This window comes from Fusarium pseudograminearum, chromosome 3 (genome assembly GCF_000303195.2).
Source record: "Fusarium pseudograminearum CS3096 chromosome 3, whole genome shotgun sequence".
Lineage (NCBI taxonomy): Eukaryota > Fungi > Ascomycota > Sordariomycetes > Hypocreales > Nectriaceae > Fusarium > Fusarium pseudograminearum.
Genome location: NC_031953.1, coordinates 4,226,157 through 4,242,960, shown reverse-complemented (window position 1 = coordinate 4,242,960; position 16,804 = coordinate 4,226,157). Strand labels below are relative to the sequence as shown.

At 48.9% G+C, this 16,804-nt stretch overlaps 6 protein-coding genes across 6 annotated transcripts, besides 1 other annotated feature; 2 read left to right on the top strand and 4 right to left on the bottom strand.

Moving 5' to 3' along the window:
- Positions 1-572: 572 nt before the first annotated feature.
- On the top strand, positions 573-2,579 carry FPSE_04221 (uncharacterized protein; the record flags this gene model as incomplete). The annotated part of the gene is made up of 2 exons (XM_009257339.1): positions 573-1,720; positions 1,769-2,579. 2 exons carry the CDS (start codon positions 573-575, stop codon positions 2,577-2,579), a joined length of 1,959 nt encoding a protein of 652 aa, XP_009255614.1.
- A 619-nt stretch (positions 2,580-3,198) lies between these two features.
- On the bottom strand, positions 3,199-4,586 carry FPSE_04220 (uncharacterized protein; the record flags this gene model as incomplete). The annotated part of the gene is made up of 3 exons (XM_009257338.1): positions 3,199-3,269; positions 3,334-4,245; positions 4,343-4,586. 3 exons carry the CDS (start codon positions 4,584-4,586, stop codon positions 3,199-3,201), a joined length of 1,227 nt encoding a protein of 408 aa, XP_009255613.1.
- A 1,358-nt stretch (positions 4,587-5,944) lies between these two features.
- FPSE_04219 (uncharacterized protein) lies at positions 5,945-12,813 on the bottom strand (the record flags this gene model as incomplete). Its single annotated transcript, XM_009257337.1, has 3 exons — positions 5,945-11,826; positions 12,012-12,157; positions 12,206-12,813. The coding sequence occupies 3 exons, from the start codon at positions 12,811-12,813 to the stop codon at positions 5,945-5,947; spliced, it is 6,636 nt and encodes a 2,211-aa protein (XP_009255612.1).
- Positions 12,814-13,295: 482 nt separating this feature from the next.
- On the top strand, positions 13,296-13,864 carry FPSE_04218 (uncharacterized protein; the record flags this gene model as incomplete). The annotated part of the gene is made up of 2 exons (XM_009257336.1): positions 13,296-13,569; positions 13,626-13,864. 2 exons carry the CDS (start codon positions 13,296-13,298, stop codon positions 13,862-13,864), a joined length of 513 nt encoding a protein of 170 aa, XP_009255611.1.
- A 409-nt stretch (positions 13,865-14,273) lies between these two features.
- FPSE_04217 (uncharacterized protein) lies at positions 14,274-15,194 on the bottom strand (the record flags this gene model as incomplete). Its single annotated transcript, XM_009257335.1, has 1 exon — positions 14,274-15,194. One exon carries the CDS (start codon positions 15,192-15,194, stop codon positions 14,274-14,276), a length of 921 nt encoding a protein of 306 aa, XP_009255610.1.
- A 340-nt stretch (positions 15,195-15,534) lies between these two features.
- Positions 15,535-15,554: a microsatellite.
- Positions 15,555-16,139: 585 nt separating this feature from the next.
- FPSE_04216 (uncharacterized protein) lies at positions 16,140-16,709 on the bottom strand (the record flags this gene model as incomplete). The annotated part of the gene is made up of 2 exons (XM_009257334.1): positions 16,140-16,157; positions 16,206-16,709. 2 exons carry the CDS (start codon positions 16,707-16,709, stop codon positions 16,140-16,142), a joined length of 522 nt encoding a protein of 173 aa, XP_009255609.1.
- Between the last annotated feature and the right edge of the window lie 95 nt (positions 16,710-16,804).

Genomic DNA, 16,804 nt, shown 5'->3' with positions numbered 1-16,804 from the left:
AGCCAGCCTTGGGGTACTCGTTGCTTTTGGTGATATATTTCTCTTATGTATGACCGTGTATGGCTTGCTGATTAACTTACATATCTAGACATGTACCGTCCTGTCTACAGTTTTAAATAACTGAGATTTCAAACGATTCAAATCCATCTTTTCCACCTATAGAGGATCTCAAAATGAGGCAGGTGGATTCAAGTGAGATCATCTCTTATTGCTTCCTACTTCCATTATTAGCTTTGATGTTGATTTGCGGCACTAACGACCAGGGCAGCTCCTTCTGCCTTTATACCCCAAGCCATTCATGGATTAGTGCTCCAAATTATGACACGCTGATTGGTCAGGCACTTGACTTTGTACCTTCTCCAAGTCGACTTCATCCATCAGCTTGCAGGCAGTGAGAACCCACTTTCTGATGAATCATCCGGCGATGCCAACGCTTGAGCCACGATACGATTCTTGTGGTGTTAATGAGTAACAGTTTATAAGAACAGCTCTTCCTTGACCTAAAAGCCCACAAGTCAACAAACCCGCCAATTTTTCTGATCAAACAACACAAACATCCAAAGTCAAAAAGGATGGCTTCTTTACCGCCCCTCGCACCCTTCCCCCAGTCATCATGGCGGCAGCATCTCTCTTCTAGCGAGTGGAATTCGCTTCTTCAAGCCTGGACCTCAATCTGCCGTGCCTTGGTCGCACTCCCTGAAAAGGACCTCAAGACATCTTTATCTCGCGACGACTCCATCGCAACGTTTCTCTCTTCTTTTACAGAAGAGATAGCAGAGGCAGGCTTCACAATCCTAGAATCTCACTCAACGACACTGCCTAAAGCTGTCTTCCAACTTACTTCACGGGTTTACTCTGTGTCTCCGCCTACGCAACTCTTCGACTATGAGTTCTTGGCAAATCTTGCGAGGATATTCCCCCGGAAAGCCACAACGCCTCTTATTGCACAACTCTTTCAACAGCGTACTGCCCCAACAGAGGCGAGTCTTACAGGGCTAAAGAAACAACTTATCCCTCAGCTGGAGGCTGGAATCAAGGGAGATTTGAAGATAGTCGAGGCTCGTCTTATACGACTAAACCATCTTCTGCATGCTTCACCAGATGCCTGCACCTTATTCCTTGCTGGATCTGATTTCCTTGACGCCCTTATTGTGTGTTTTCGCGTCATGAACCCGCCTCTGCGGAAGGTTATACTCACAACCGCCTATTTGTGTCTTATCGGCCTTATAGATGTCGAACCGGCCAAGTGGTCTATGCTGAGCGACCAGCTCTACGCCCTCAAGGAAGCGGCCGATGCCCATAAGGCTGGGCCTCTCAATGTCAACGACTCTCTTGTCCCTGAACTTATCACCAATACTCCTCTACTCAAGATCCTACTGAGAAGGGCGGAAGACTCTGGAGCAGCGACGGACAACTTCAAGAAGCGAATCACAGCACTTGAGACCTACAGAAAGGGCGCCATGATTCGCCCCAAAAGACTGGTGCGACGAAAAGTGGACAAGGGGAAAGGAAAGGAGACGCAGCAGGAAGCCGATGCTGACATTCACGTCCACCGGATGAGTCTGATCACGCAGGTGCAGGATATATTTCCTCACCTCGGATCTAATTTTGTATCCAAATGCCTTGATGAATATGGAGACGACGTGGAAAAAATCATAATGACCTTGCTAACTCAGCCTTTACCGCCTCACTTGGCCAACGCTGATCGCAGCGCAGCCTTGTACGATATACTCTGCCATCTGGCTAACTCTCAGCTAACCATAAATAGGCCATCACATTCAGAAACCGGACACACAGATCTTGCACCACGACCTACCCCTCCTCAGGTTCCTACACGACATAATGTGTTTGACGATGATGATTTCGACCGACTTGCAATGGATGTATCCAAGGTTTCCTTTGGGAAGAAGCCCGGCAAAAGCGCCGATGAAATGCTCAAGGACAAGGAAAACGCACCGAACAAATCGGCCATTCTCTCTGCCCTGGCGGCATTCGATTCTGATGATGACGAACGTGACGATACTTACGACGCTGATGATGTGGGCGGTACCGTTGATGCGTCCAACCAGGAAGCTGATGCGGCGAGCGACAATAACGAAGAAGCACTATTCCGTGCCTACCAGATGGACTCTAAGCTGTTCGATCGAGATGCCGCGACAAGACGTGGCGGTCCACGAGCCAAGCTTAGACAGGAGACTGGCATGACTGATGAAGCAATCGAGGGATGGGCTCTCATACTTGTGAGAAACCCGCAGCAGAAACGACGACTGGAAGCAAAGTATGCCTTCAGTGGACAGCAAGCACAAATAGACCGCACGTCTTGGCGAGCATCCCCAGCTGGATCTGGAGAAGAAGGCAGTGATCCTGATGGTGGGTCATCCAGAGGTGGTAGAGGTGGTGGCCGGGGCCGTGGCCGAGGGCGTGGTCGCGGTAGAGGAGGCAACGTCGCAGGACCTACTGGTGAGAAGGAAACGGAATCGGCAAGGAAGAACAAAGAGGCGAATAAGGGATCTCGGGCAAATCACAACCGCCGCGATGCTCGAGCTAAGAAGATGGCGAGAGGGGGCTTCGCGGGATAGTCTTAACCATCAGTTCTCAGCCTCTTCCACCTTTCCGACCCCGTGTCTACAGCGAAACTGGATGTTCGCTTTCGAGTTTGAGTGGGGACTCTAGCTTTCGGGTCGTACAAATCCTCGAGATCCAACTCTGTGGCATAGGGGCTCCTGATGTCAGCGATCATGGGAGTGCCGGGATAACCACTAGGCCCTGCTGGCGAGACGATGCTATTGAAAAAAGCACCTGCCTCTTCTATGCCCGGATAGCGATGATAATCCCTTGGTGTAGCTAGCTCTGAAACTGCCTCGATCGAGGTGAGATCCTGGTCGCCGTCACCTATGCCCATTATCATACTTTGAAGCGACATTCGTGAACTTCTTCTACTGCTGTTGAGGTATGCTCGTAGGTCAAAGCATTGGCGGCACGATGGATGCAAAGGGAAACAGTTTGCTTCATCGCGGTGCTGCGGAAGCTGAGGACGTGACTGTTGCCCGCATTTTTCCTGGATGTCGTCAAAGATGTCTGCGATGGGAGTGAAGTAGGTGACACGCTGTCCAGGTCCCCAGTAGTTATTGCGACCCCAGATTTGTCCGATGAGACTGTGAGTGTTGGCGTCTACAACACTTGCACCACTATCGCCGTTTACACCGATGCCACCGCGGATCCATGCATCCTCATCATCTTGCGGCCATGGCTCTTCGATAAACCATTCCCTAGTAGCTTTGTGAGTTTGATTCGCATCCCCGGAAACATAAGCAGGGATCTCGCAGATCTGACCTCGTTGGTATCCAGATGTTCGGCCACTGGACAGGACGTCAGCGCCTGGTGTGATAGCCGTTGTGGTAGCCACGATAGGTTCTTGAGTTGGTGGTAGAGTTTCCGATGGAAACCGCCGGAGAATGTTTGCCTGTGAAGTACGAGAACCGATCAGAGCCCAGTCTGTTACAACAAGCGGTTTATCCGCATCACACTCGTCCCAATATGGATCATGTGATATTCTTGTTGTCTTGAGATTGAGTCCAGATGTCACCTCAAGTCTGCCGAGTCTGAAGCTTGTCTCTTGGGCCATGGCATCGTGCCCCTCCTCAACACACCGCTTGCGATCTTGAGACGAAGGATGCTCAACCTGAACCTCTTGAGCAAGTTGTTCATACGCCTCTAAGAAAGGATGGAAGTTGCCCAGCCAGTAACTTCCACCACCAACAGTTATACAAGGACCAAGAGTAGCCGTACTATCGTCAAATACACCGTTTCCTGTAACGCCGATACTATCGCCCATACAAGGATCACGGAAGAAATAAGGATTTCGGGCAGAACAGATATCGTCTTTGTGGTCTTTGCTTAGGCCACGAGCCCAGGTCACGGTTCTGTTTATTTCTCCTTGGGCAAATACAAAGGTGACAAGCGTCGAAAAGTTGGCTGGAATAAGGTCTTGAACGTGGCTGACGATCAAGACCTTACGAGCCCGAGAGATTCGCTTTGGAGCCATGATACAAATTCGTTTAATTTGTGGTGATTTACCTCGAGTGACGGTCACCACATGGCGGGGTCCGACCCAAATGGGTAGATACTGCGACAAGAAAGGGAGAATGGCGTGTTCAAAAACCAGTGGGAAACTCGTTGTTTCTATACGCCGTGACGCTCGTCCTCGGATAAGGTCTGTAGGGCCGTCTGCAACTCGTGGTGTACCTTGGCATCGTTAACTTACGACCATTTACAAGAGTTGATAGTTCGAAGAATATGCAGTGTGGTAACATGTTAGGGAGAAGAGATTCGAGACACTTACTCGCACTCTTCTTAGCTCGCTTGTCAGCAACACCACGGAGTCGATCTAGGCATTGACGTTTTGTTCGGGATAAACCCAAAGCCATTTCTGCCTCAGTATCGCAACTCTTTCTTTTCCGCGATGTGATAGTTCCAACGGGCGTTATGCTCGGAGACGACCTGTCGTATTTCTTTGTATTGTCGTCTGCTTTCATTGGAAGTTCCCATTCTTTTGCATCATCTTTCCCATCCTCTGCATGAGCCATAGATATATGGGACTGAAGGATACGAATGCTTTGAAATGAAGTTTCTGCACAGCCAGGGGATGGGCAAATGACAAGATGTTGGACTTTGACGTGGTAAATCAGACCGTCCCTTGTAGAGAAACTGGGTTGATCACAGCCAGCCCAGTTGCATATATAGGTGTGAGAAGATTTAACATGAGAATTGAGTTCTTTATCAGAAGAGAAAGCCAGCTGGCACTGGGGGGCCAGGCAAATAAAAGAAGGCGCCGGATTATCAAGGCTTTTAGTTCGCCCGCTGCGACTCAAAGGACTGGGGCCTCTTGAACGACCTCGACCGTTCCGGACGGTCAATGTGTCGCCAGTATCAGTTGAAGAAGAAGAAAACATGGAGCCTGTAGAGGAGAAAGTGTCTGCACTTATACTAGATATCGTACTCATTTCTCGGTTGTCAGACACATCGGCGTAGTTGAAACAGGAATCAACCTCTAATTTAAGAGGAGATGCAGAGCGGTAGTAGTCGCCTGTAAACTCGGATTGCATAAATTGCATTGGATGAGTTTCGAAACCAAATGATGAGAAATCAAACGACGCCGTATACTTTGGCATCGGCATCGGCGAGAATGCTGTAGTCGGAGGCGTGGATACTGTTGGTAGAGTTCCGCGCCGGACTGTGGGGCCGAGACCGTTAGACTGGACGTGAACGGCCCCGCGGCGTTCTTTACGTTTGAAATGATCCATCGTTAACTGAAAGTGCACGGGAGTGAGATTTCCCTGGGTGGCTTCGTCAAGGCAACACTTGAGGGGCGGGAGACACAAAGAAGCAGGTAGCCTTTGAGGGGGTTATAAGAAAAAAATGAGATTGGGGCTCGGGTCTTGCTTCTTTGGTCACAAGTCAAAGGCGGCTGCCTTGCATATGAAAAGGTAGGCGGCCTCTGCAGGTGTAGGCGAACCATTATCCCGGGAAAGTACGGAGTACCTCCCATCCTTCCGTCTTACATGTTGCAACTGCCAATGTGGGGGAAGGGCAGTCTGGGTCTAGTACGGGCAGTCAGTAGCGGTATCACACCTTCCGCGAATCAGCCTTACCACCATTTACGTGGATAAAAGCTGTCCGGCGTGCAGCAATTGGTACTTGGAACGTAATCAACCTCAGGAGTTGGGTTACAATCACTCACAAAATAAAGGTACATATGCTGACATCCAGTACTTTTCAGCTCAACCAGCATTGACACTGAGAATTGTCAAATCGGCATGTTTAGGACTTTAGCATAAATGGGTTTGCGAATACGAAGTCTCAAGAATCATTATCTTATTAATCAAGTGTTTCTATATATATGTGACCCTCAACTCCTTGTTCAATGTATGCATGACCAACTTCCTTACAAACCCTGGTCCAGTCCTTCTACTACATCACTGAGCATTCTAAGCCCATAAAACTTGGCAACCCTCTTCATAACTCCGAGTCTCTTGCTCACGTCCTGCCGTGAGACTACCTCTTTCCACTCTCCACTGCAAGTGCAGTGCTCCATAAAGTCATTGGTTCTCAAAGCGCCGCAACGCACACACTTGAGGTCCTGGGTCGTCCATTCAACAACCCAACTCTCTACTATGCCTAGCAATCGCTCTTCAATAGCAACACGGTCGAACTCAGTCCCACAGAAGCCGCAACACCATGCAGCGCCTTCACCAAACAGATCCTCGTCTCTGCACAAATCCAGGTCTCGCATCATAGTACAGCTGTCACAGGACACCTGAGGAAGTCGCAGACTCTCTGATGGATTGGCGAATGTGCCCTCCTTTGAGAACTCGCGAATCTCGAACAAAGCCAAAAGTTCTTTGCGAAGAAGACGGGCCTCCAAAGTGATGTTCTTATCAAGAGAGAGTATTTGCATGAGTGATTTGACAAGCTCGAGGATGGAATTACGTAAGTTGAGGTGAGATCCAGGAAGGCTAGGGAATGTGTAGTCGCCAGCAAGCTCTGGGTGAAGTAGCTCACGTTTCTGCCTGTTTAGGAGACCGATGATATCCTTCTTCAGAGGCTTCTCAAATGCCTTGCCCAGGATGATTTGACCTTCATGCTCTTCCAAGCCCTTGCTTGGCAACTGCGTCAGCCGAGGCGTGGCATCAGGATCGCCATTGTGAGGTCTCTTGAGCTGGTGCATAAGTTGAATGAACTCAATCACCCAGTCGTGGAAGGTTGACTGTAGTCGTACTGGCAAGAAAGTGGCAATCTGCCAATTCATAATTGTCTCAAGAGTCTGTTCCTCGGCCTCGACGACCTCTTGACAAGCCTTTCCTCCGTAATTAAATTCATCGTACCAAACAAGATAGTCCCAGTACTCTTTAATCTCTAAATCGATGAAGTGGAAGAGTGGCTTGCTCTTGATGGACTTGATGATATACTGGCTGTATGCATACGCATTGCCAACTTCAGCCTTTGTGGTTTGAAGAATGAGGCGATTGGCGTTCGCAAAAATGACCTGAGATCCTACTCGGCGGAAATCGGCCATAAGCTGTTGGAAGGCTTTGCGAGACATCATCTGCACATAGTAGTGCAGGGCGCGATCATACATGAACGAGTCGGGATTCTCAACCCAGCGGACGAGATGCTGTACCAAAACATCAGCCATGGTGCTCCCACGGCAAGCCTCTGTCCACCAAGCCTTGACCATTTCACGAAGCACAAGCACACCAGCATTGGCGAAAGCATTCTCGGAAGTAAGTGTCTCAGAATCATCAGCGGCAGGGTTGAAGGAGACTGAGTCTGCACCTTCCAGCTCATTGATGAGAGACGAGGTCAAGATGGTGTTAATGGCAAGGTTTCTGACATCGAGATCGATACAGACGGATGAGAAGGTCCCGGGGTTGTTGATGTTTGGCATCTTGACGGTATCGAGAGGACCGAGAAGGTCGTCCTTTTCATAGCCAGCATGATCTGGACGAGCATCTGGAGACCACCAAAGTACGACACCATTAGACTGAAGGCGACGTGCGTAAGCAATGTCGATCAGGAAACGAGGATCGTCGCGTTCCAGGTTGCACAGAGGCACATCACCATAACGAGCCAAAGCGGTGAGATGTAGAATCCACGATCCGAGACCAAGGTAATGGCCGACAAGACGTTTGGCAATAACAGACAGCCAGCCCAAGGGTGGCAAGGAGCTGTCCGCAATATCGTACTTCAGGGGGAGAACCGGGAATTCTCCCAGGATTGGGACATCATGAATAAGAAGCTGTCGCTGAGAGGATTGAATGACCATCATTTGTGGCCTTGGTTCGTCCTTGCGCATCTTCTTCACAACATCACCAATTTCGAGATGAGCTTTGCGTCGAGTAGTTACTTGCGTGATCTTGATGTGTAGCTTCTCTTGATAAGTGAAGCAGTCTTGCCAGTTCGTGCCAGCTGCTTCGGCATGTCGTCTAGCAAGCATCTCAGAGTACATCTTGGTAATGTTGGGGAGATCTTGTCCAGAGTCCTTGCTTTTCTGTAGAATGACAACGTGGGCTTGGTCGTTGGTGGTAGAGAAGATACCAAAGATCTGGCGTTCGCCTGCTGTGATGTGCGAGATATAGATATAAGCCAGAGGGGAGGTATCGAGGTAAGTCCGTGATTTGGCTGGACGCTTCAGACCTGCTAGATCGAAACCTTGCTCGAGACCCTTTCCGAGAACAGCATGCTGCGATGCGTCAATGGTGCATTGGTTTCCAAGACGCAGAACGGCACGAATGTTTAGCGGCACCTGCTTCTCATAAACTCCCTCTACGCTAGGATGGTTGAAGAGCAGGGAGAATTTCCCACTTTCGTTGAAGTATATGTCTTCTGATACAGTCAACTTGAAAAGATGACTGGAAGGGTGGCCGTTGGGCAAAGTGTAGTTGACTTGCTCTACTTCGCAGCCATCGACCTCAACGTCAGGCAGATCCTTGCTCTTGAGGTTGAGGAAGACTTGGCGAGGAACGTTGACCTTGAGGGTGTGAATCTTGGCATCAATCAAGACATATGCCATGACAATACCAGGAGTCTCAGTTGTTTTGAGATGCAAGACCTGCCAGTTACTCATGTAGGTAGTGTGTGCCTGTTTCATGAACGTCTGTTGAAGGTTGTTGACTGCTCCGCCTCGTCTGTCACCAAACAGCTGTCGTCGTCGAATCCTGGCCTCCTTCTGGATCTTCCACTTCTGTTTCTGATACATCAGGAATTCTTCGTAGTTCTCTGAAGCACTTGGCATGACTTCGGGGAGTGCTGACATAGGATCAGGGTTTTCAACCGGCTCAGGAGATTTGCGTTTTTGAACAGTGGCAGCCTGAGAGGATGCTATGATCGCGCCGACTTGCTTGGGCTTCAAAAGCTTACTGCCGAAGTCTTCAACATCGTCCATTCCGGCGCCTTTGAGGCCGGTAATGTCCTCCAGTGGACTCTTCTTGAAGATGTCAGTGAGCTTCTTCTGCTTGAGTTTGTCATCCTTGATGTTGATTCTCCTCTGAAGCCAGTCGGGATGCGGCACTCGAGGGACCGGGTTGCGGACTTTCTGGAGGGCTGCAGGAATGGTGATCAGCTTCTGAATGACAGAGCCCAATCGCTCTAGGTAATAATCCCAGTCAAGTAGTGCACGAGGATCAGTATCAGTGGGCTCCTCCTTCAACCACTTCTTCAAATACGTTCGCTTGACTGACTCCTCCGCGGAAAAAATGGCGACAGGGATAGCTCGTTCTGTGACGGGTGCGTTCTTGGGTCGAGCGCAGATAATGAATTTACAGTTCAATCCCTTGTCTTTGACCATCTGTTCGCCCAGGAAGTCTGCGAGACGCTTGGCGGTGGTAATACTGGTAGATTTTTGGTTGCCGTACTCCTCCAGAGTCTTGGACATGCTTCGATTCTCAGAAATAAGTTCCATGAGTTCTTCGTCTGCCAGTGTTGTACCCTTGCTATGCAGCACATCCAACCAGCGGTTAGCTACCTTTGCAACAGCTCCATAACAGTCAGCCAGTGTTTCTCCCTCAAGGAAAAACTTGAAAATCTGCTGCTGGAAGATCTTGATGAGCTTCAGCTCACCACGACGCTTCACCTCGAAACCCTTCAACTCAGCCAGACTGCCATCGTCGTTGAAGACAGCGTATCGTTTTTTCAAATTCTTGTCTTCCTCTTTTGACGTTGGCAGAACCATGGCTTTGTAAGGACCGTCGACTTCGAAGAAAATAGAGTTATCGCTGTGTGTCTCATACTTGAGAGTTTTCTGGTCAACAAGCGTCTGGTATTGATGATTTGTAAACTTGGCATGAACAAGATGGTTAAGCATAACACAGGGGTATGAGATGTTGAGCTTCTTTCCACCCTTGAGTTTGAAAGAGAAATTCTCGGGGAATGTTGCTGGAAGCATGCACCAAATACCATCAGTATCCAGCTCCAGAGGTCGTCCAAGTCGTTCGACCAGTTGTCGGGCCATTTGAATGATGTGAGCACCTGTCAGGCAAGTAACGCCAGCCATATCAAGTGAGTACCAACGGGATCCCTTTCTCATGACGTATCCGTAGAAAGAGTTCAGAATGACCTTGTGGGCCAGTTGTAGTGAATCGTACAGAATAATCATCTTCTTCGCAGCATCAACCTCATTTTGAGGCGCACCAGCGGACTGCAAAGTCGACGTTTTCCCCTTCCACACCTTTGCCTTGCCCTTATAATCGTATCGACGATCACGGAAGTCTCGTACAGTGTTGATGTAGAAAGGATTCTCTCGCTGACAAATGATTGCTTCTCGGACGATGGTTGTTGAGTCGTGGATCTTGTGATAGACCTTTTGAGAATACAGTTGAAGACGTTTCCGCACAAGAGCGGCTTGTTCATCTGCACTCAGGTCCTGGAATGGTCGCATAGGAGAGCTGGGGAACTTTCCAGGAAACTTTTCGTTCTCAAGAGCATGCCGAATCATGTTGTACTCGTCTCGCTTTGCAGGGACATATTCACCTCTCCAAGCCCAAGGCATTCGTCTGTCACAAGTTTTGCCAGGTCGGTTGAAGTCGCAAGCAGCGCAGTCAGACTCCTGAATCATGGAATCGGGCTGCAATCGGTTGGTTGTCATGATGTTGGGGTACATGGAGGCGACGTCAAGATGGTAGATCAAGGGCTTTTCGTGACGGTTCGGCGTCTCCTTGAGCTTGTTGAGTCTCTCGACAATCTGAGCCTTGACTTCTTCATAGTTCTCCACATCCTCGAATTTCTTCTGCTCTTCCACGGTAACCACGAACTTCAAGGCAGCATCGAGATCGGTTAGAAGCTCGTCAATGGCTCCAGGGTCGACAGCGAAATCCACTGGAATATCAGCTCGGAACACTCCTGCTTCAATACTCTCGACGTGACCACCGACATAGGTTTCTGAATCGAGAAGATGTCCATCCCAGAAGGCTTCCTTCGGTGTGATGTATTTGTTCGGAAGCACAATTTCTCTTTGATAGGCTTGCACCATCAGCAGCATTTCGCAGAGGGTACCGGTTCCCTTTCTCAAGACTTCATCACCGCTCAGCGGCAGAATGGTACAGAGAGAGAAGATGAAGGGGTGGACATATTTCATATAAAGATAGTACGTTGCAACAGCATCGGACACGGAGTACTCAGCGAGTGTTTGCGGTCGTTCAGTCGCATACGGTGTCATCAATTCGGGATCGAGCTCGTCTGGGTCGTATCCGAGCTTTGCAACGGTGACGGCCTTCAAGCCACGAGAACCTTGGGGGAGGTAAGAATCTCGGTTAACCCAATGGAAACAGTCCATGTGCACACTGTAAGCGCACTTGTACTGGTCCTCGTTATCCTTCTTCCAGCCAATCTCTTGGTACATATCGATTCCATTGATACTAGCTCGTGCTTCCACAAAGGGCCAATCGAAAAAGTCACCGTTGTAAGTAGCGATGACCGTTGGCCGGGCCTCCTTAATGTGGAGGAAGAATCGCTCGATTAAAGACTTTTCATCAGGCTCATTGAAAATCATGAAGGGACCCGGATACTCTGGCTTAGGGGTGTAGTCGAAATCACCAATGTCCTCTGAGAGGATTTGACGATTCGTAATTAAGAATCCTTGGCCGTCGATCATGTACGAGATCATGATGATCTGATCGGAGGCGGCATCAGGGAATTTAAGGGGCTGTTTCGATGTTTCAATATCGTACGCCATTACCACGGGGTCCGCCGGCAGTGATCTCTCTTCGTTGGGGTAGATCTTTGTGACGCCGTGTTTGGCTTCTACAAAGTACCATGTACCGGCTCGTATATCTGTTTGTCCTGGTAAGCATATGCATAGCAAGGGCGAAGCAATAAAGGTGTGTAAAGAAGCAATAATCAGGGCAATGGTGAATAGTGGTCTCATGGCCTTAAAAGGCTCTGAAGTAGCAAATACTTGGTTGCAAGCATCATGTAAAGCTTTGTGGAAAGGGACTGTAGGACAGAAAAAGACTTACCCAAATCTATCATTACTCGTACATGGTATGGTACATCATATTCTCTAATATCGACAATGAAGTCGCTGGCATCGGCATGTGCGTTGTTCGTATTTCTATCGTCGTCTCGTGAATCGTCAAAAAGGTCAAAACCACCGTTGCCATGCCTGTGTCTTGTTAGCGTGGCCATATCAGGTTGTGAAAAAAATACTTACGTTGCAACTTCGGCATAAGCATCCATGGCATTCATGTTCTTCTTGTTCTTTTCCGCAATGGGCATGATATCCCTCCTCGCAGCCATGAGGTCATTGACATTAGTGAACTTGAGTTCGAGGAATGTCCTTCGGTAGCCTAGCAAGTGATTGGGCATGTTGAGATCGTCCTTCTCAACCCGTCGGATCGACTTGACTACGCCGTCTCCGGGGACCCTCTTAGCCCATTCCTCAACCTCGGCCTCGCGGCCCTTCTTGACGGCGATCAAGAAGTAAGGTTCGAATTCTACAGTCGCCTTGAAGGTAGAGCCGTCCTCTTCGATGAAGTAGCAATCAACAGCGGCCCGGCCACCGGGTGTCTTATCGTCCTCGATCGCCGTGGGTTGGATATTGACCAGCCATCCTTCTCTTTTCTTTCCGCTTTCATAGCGTGCAAAGCCCATGTTCTCATCGATGCTGTGCGCCAACCGTGTCCGCTCCCACTTCTCGTCTGCCGACGTGGCTTCATTCCTTGACGAGGCCGCGAACGTGCGTGTACGATTGCCATGGTAGGCAACCTTTCCTCCTCTTCGGAAGCCCTTTTGAGGGCGACGAAGACTTGTGTTGGGCATTGAGAGTGTCCTGAGGGGGGGTATCCCCTAAAGGAGGGTGGGTGGTTTGACGGTGCCGTTGACGATGCAAAGAAGTGAACAATGGGCATAAGAGAAAGAGATTGAGAGACAAAAGGTAAAGAACAAATTGGGGATTAAATAGTCGAGGGAGAAAAAAAAGTGATTTGAAAAGTCAACAAGGAGCGGAGCGTATCTGTGGGAACAAGTCAATGAAGGACGTCCCTAGAAGGTGGTAGGTAAAGCCTTGACCAAGAGTGGTCAGTACATAAATTAGAAGCGTGAGACGCGCTGAAGCGTGCCTTCGCGACGCGACTGTCCCATTTTAGTTTAATGGACAATTCGACAGAGCAACGACTCGTGCACAGACCATTCAATCCGATCAAGACTTGCTTGTCGAGCGTCATGGGTCCATCCAATCCCACGTGCTTGTTAAACAAAGTCATTCCTTCATGTCACCAATTGAGTCACAAGTATAGCCCGGAATGGCTTCAAATCCACAGGAAGGGCAACCTCAGCCCGGCGACAAGACTCTGCATGTCTGGTCAAAACCCATAGAGCAAACCGGAGCTGCTGCTGCAACCAACGCCGAAAATGGTGCGACATCGACGAATACTCGACCGACTATCTCTGAAGCTGTGTCCATGATCAAGAAGGACGACTTTGCGAATATTGCGAATACCCCGTGTGCTCGCCAAGGTTTCATTACAGGAATTGCATCTGGTGCTGGTATTGGAGGATTGAGGTTTGTCGTCAAAGGTCAGTCGGTTACGAAAAGGGCTTGCAGCAACGCACATGGTCTAAAAATAGTACAGGGAATGCTGGTAGCGCTGCGAACTGGGCTGTTGGAGTCTTCGTGCTCGGCAGCATGGCGTCGTACGAATGGTGCCAATACCAACGCCGCGAGGAACGTCGCCAAATGAAACGACATATCGAAGTGGTATCAGAGAACAGGAGGGAGCAGGCAAGAAAGATCCAAGAGGCAAGACGAGAGCACGATAGGTTGGAGGCTGAAAAGAAGGCAACAGTGAAGCCATGGTACAAGATTTGGTGACCATCAAGCTGAGCTGCCATGTACTATTTGTGTGTAAGAGTATATCTTGTGCATTGGGTATAGCTACGGAAAGTAGGTAAAATAACAAGTGTAAAAGAAATGGCTCCTTTGCGAAAGGAGAAAGCATAGAGCTTCTTGTGCGAGTTTGGCACCAAATTGCACCAACCATATGATAGCAGGGTATAAAGGCGACCCGGTGAGGCCTTTGGTGTATTCTCCAGCAATTGTTGGCCTTTGCCCGATAAAATGCCATCAAGAAAAGTTTAAAAAGTGTGTGTTGCCCATCGAGATACCGCTTCCCATGAGATAAAATTGCAAACGCCTGCGTAACCGTGAAAAATGTCTACCACCGCCCCTAGTATCCGACCAGCCCATAGGTCCAGGCCCAATAGGCACCAAAATGATGTCGTTATCCTGTGGTGATAGCAATGTTGGAAGCATCCGTGTCTGTAAATCTGACCTTTCTCGGCGGTGACTGATCCTCCGACTTGAACTTGACCCCTGAGCCGCAACCTCTGCGTTGGCTGCGTTGAGCTCGTGCATCGCTTTCTTCTCGTTTACGGTATTCAGCCATTTGCTGCTTCCGTTTCTTGGCGCGGGCTTGTGCAAGAGCTGGTGTGGGTTTGAAGCCGATGCCATTGATTCCAACACCATCATCGTCCTCGTCTTCGGGGTCGTATATGGTGATTTCGTCTTCGTGCCACGTCAGTGCAGCCCTGACGGGGTCGACAATTTGGACCTCGTCGTCATCAGAGTCGTCGAGGGGTCGCCTTGATGGTCGTTTTATGCGTAGTGGCGGTGATGCTGTTCTCTTCTTGACTCTTGACTTGGATTCGGATAGCCTGTTTATGGAAGGATATGCATGCTGCAGGCTGCCGGTTGCTTGCTTTTGCAGGTGATGCTGTTGTGGTTGCCGTGCTTGTACATGAACGCAGCTTTCTATGCTCGGCAGTGGTTTATCAGAGGGAAACACAGAGTTTCCGTCGAGGTCAACGACTTCTTGCACGGTCGGGTGTGCATCAATCTCAGACTCTCTCATGATCTCATCGGGCCTCTGGCGCTTCCTCGTCGACTCTTCCATGAGATTATCGGTGTCTTCACTGCTGACGGCTGCCCCGCCCCCACTTTCCAGTGCAAGCCCGCGGAACTTGTGGGTGACCCATGACCGCGGGCTGTTACTGCCATCCTCCGTCTGTGCTGTAGCGGAAACAGAGGGAAAGGCAAATGATAGGGGATCAAGCTGGAAGGTGAATTGTATTGGCGATGTCCAAGATTCTTCTCCTCGCTTGCGTTTTGTCGTGTTAGTTGTTTGTGGTGACGCGGTTGCCATTGTTCATTGTTTGGGGGTTGAAGAGCCTCAGATGATTGATGTATGAGTGAGTGAGTGAGATGCTCTGGATGGATCCGCTGAGTTGATGGGACTGAGTTGAGTTGAGTCTATTGACTTTTGGTTTTACCGGTCGCAGTTGCGTTGCGCAAGCACCACCTGCTTTAACTTGATAGCTCAACTTAGGCAAGAACCTTAGTAATTAGGTACTGCAGGGTAGATTTAGAAAAAAGGGAGGCATAAAAGGGAGATGCGAATCAAAGGTAGGATTTAACTGAGGATTTGTTATTTGTAGGTAGTAGGTAGCTCATGCATGAAATTGTTGAATGCTGATTACTGTGTCACTGACTGACTGACTGACTGCCATTGTAAGTAATAGCCTCGTGATTCACATGGAAAAACAATGTCACATCGAGATATTAAGGTCACGTTGGGTCTATTACTAGACCAGCATTTGATCGTAGATCTGCCGCTAATCACTATCAGATACCAACAGCATATCAAGAGGGTTGAACATGACAATAATAAAATGTATTTTCGTAGCTTAACAGTGCATGAGTATCTATCTGTCAGTACGCAATATGTGTAGAATGTCCTCTTTGCGCCCGCTTGTACAATGCCCAGATACAGCCTAGTTCTTCGTTTCCCTTAATTTTATGCCCCAACGCCACTAATTCCCTGCAGTCAAACCACCTAAATACCACCAATGCTAAATCTCAGGCCACTAACAGGTATCGAATACTTGAAGCTTTTGCGTGTCAACTTTAACCTTGTGGTATTGGGTGTCGATAATAACGCTTTTTTCCCTTGCCTTGTCTCAATTTAAAACAAATTACCCAACAATGAATTTCCGTCTCTTGGACGATTATAATAAAAAGGGAGTCATCATGACCAAGCCAGTTGGCCGTTTGGTGGTGTACAGGATAGAAAATAAACAGAATGGCTAGTCTATCTGTTATGAATTGCCTACATAATGTTAGTTGGGTTTGATCAATAAGTTCTGATGATACTCACTCGAAGCATTTTGGTTCTTGCACCAACGGTGTCGATACCCAGCTTCTGCAAGTCCTCGTCCTCGAGACGTGATACATGAGCTGGAGTCAACCCTACCAGACACTGCTCGTATTTGTGCAGCCTTAGAGCTCGAAGCCATTTGGCTGCCCATCGAGGATCTTGTGAGTTGTGTGGGAACGTCGGCATGATCCACTTGGGCTTCACTGGCGGTTGGATGATGAGCTCTTGTTGTTGCTTCCAAAGTTCTTTCTTGCGGTCCTTGAGTGCTTGGATCAAGGGCTCGATCTCCCGAAGGCTTGGCAGTTCGACGATGGAGTTGAGAGCAGATGCTCTTTCGGCGTCGGTTAGCACCGAGAACCATGTCTTGATCATGTCGACTTCATCGTCGACGGTTCCGCTTTCTCTTGACGAGGAAGAGGACTGGCTGTTGAAGGATAGCGACGCATAGCTTGAAGTTGGTGATGCTGAGAAGGAACTTGGTATACTAGAAGAGTATGAAGACATGATGGAGGTTTGTCGAGTATAGTTCAGAACTCTAATTCTGAAGTAGTATTGAAAGGAAAAGAACAATCAATGATCAAGAAGATAAATATAGCTTC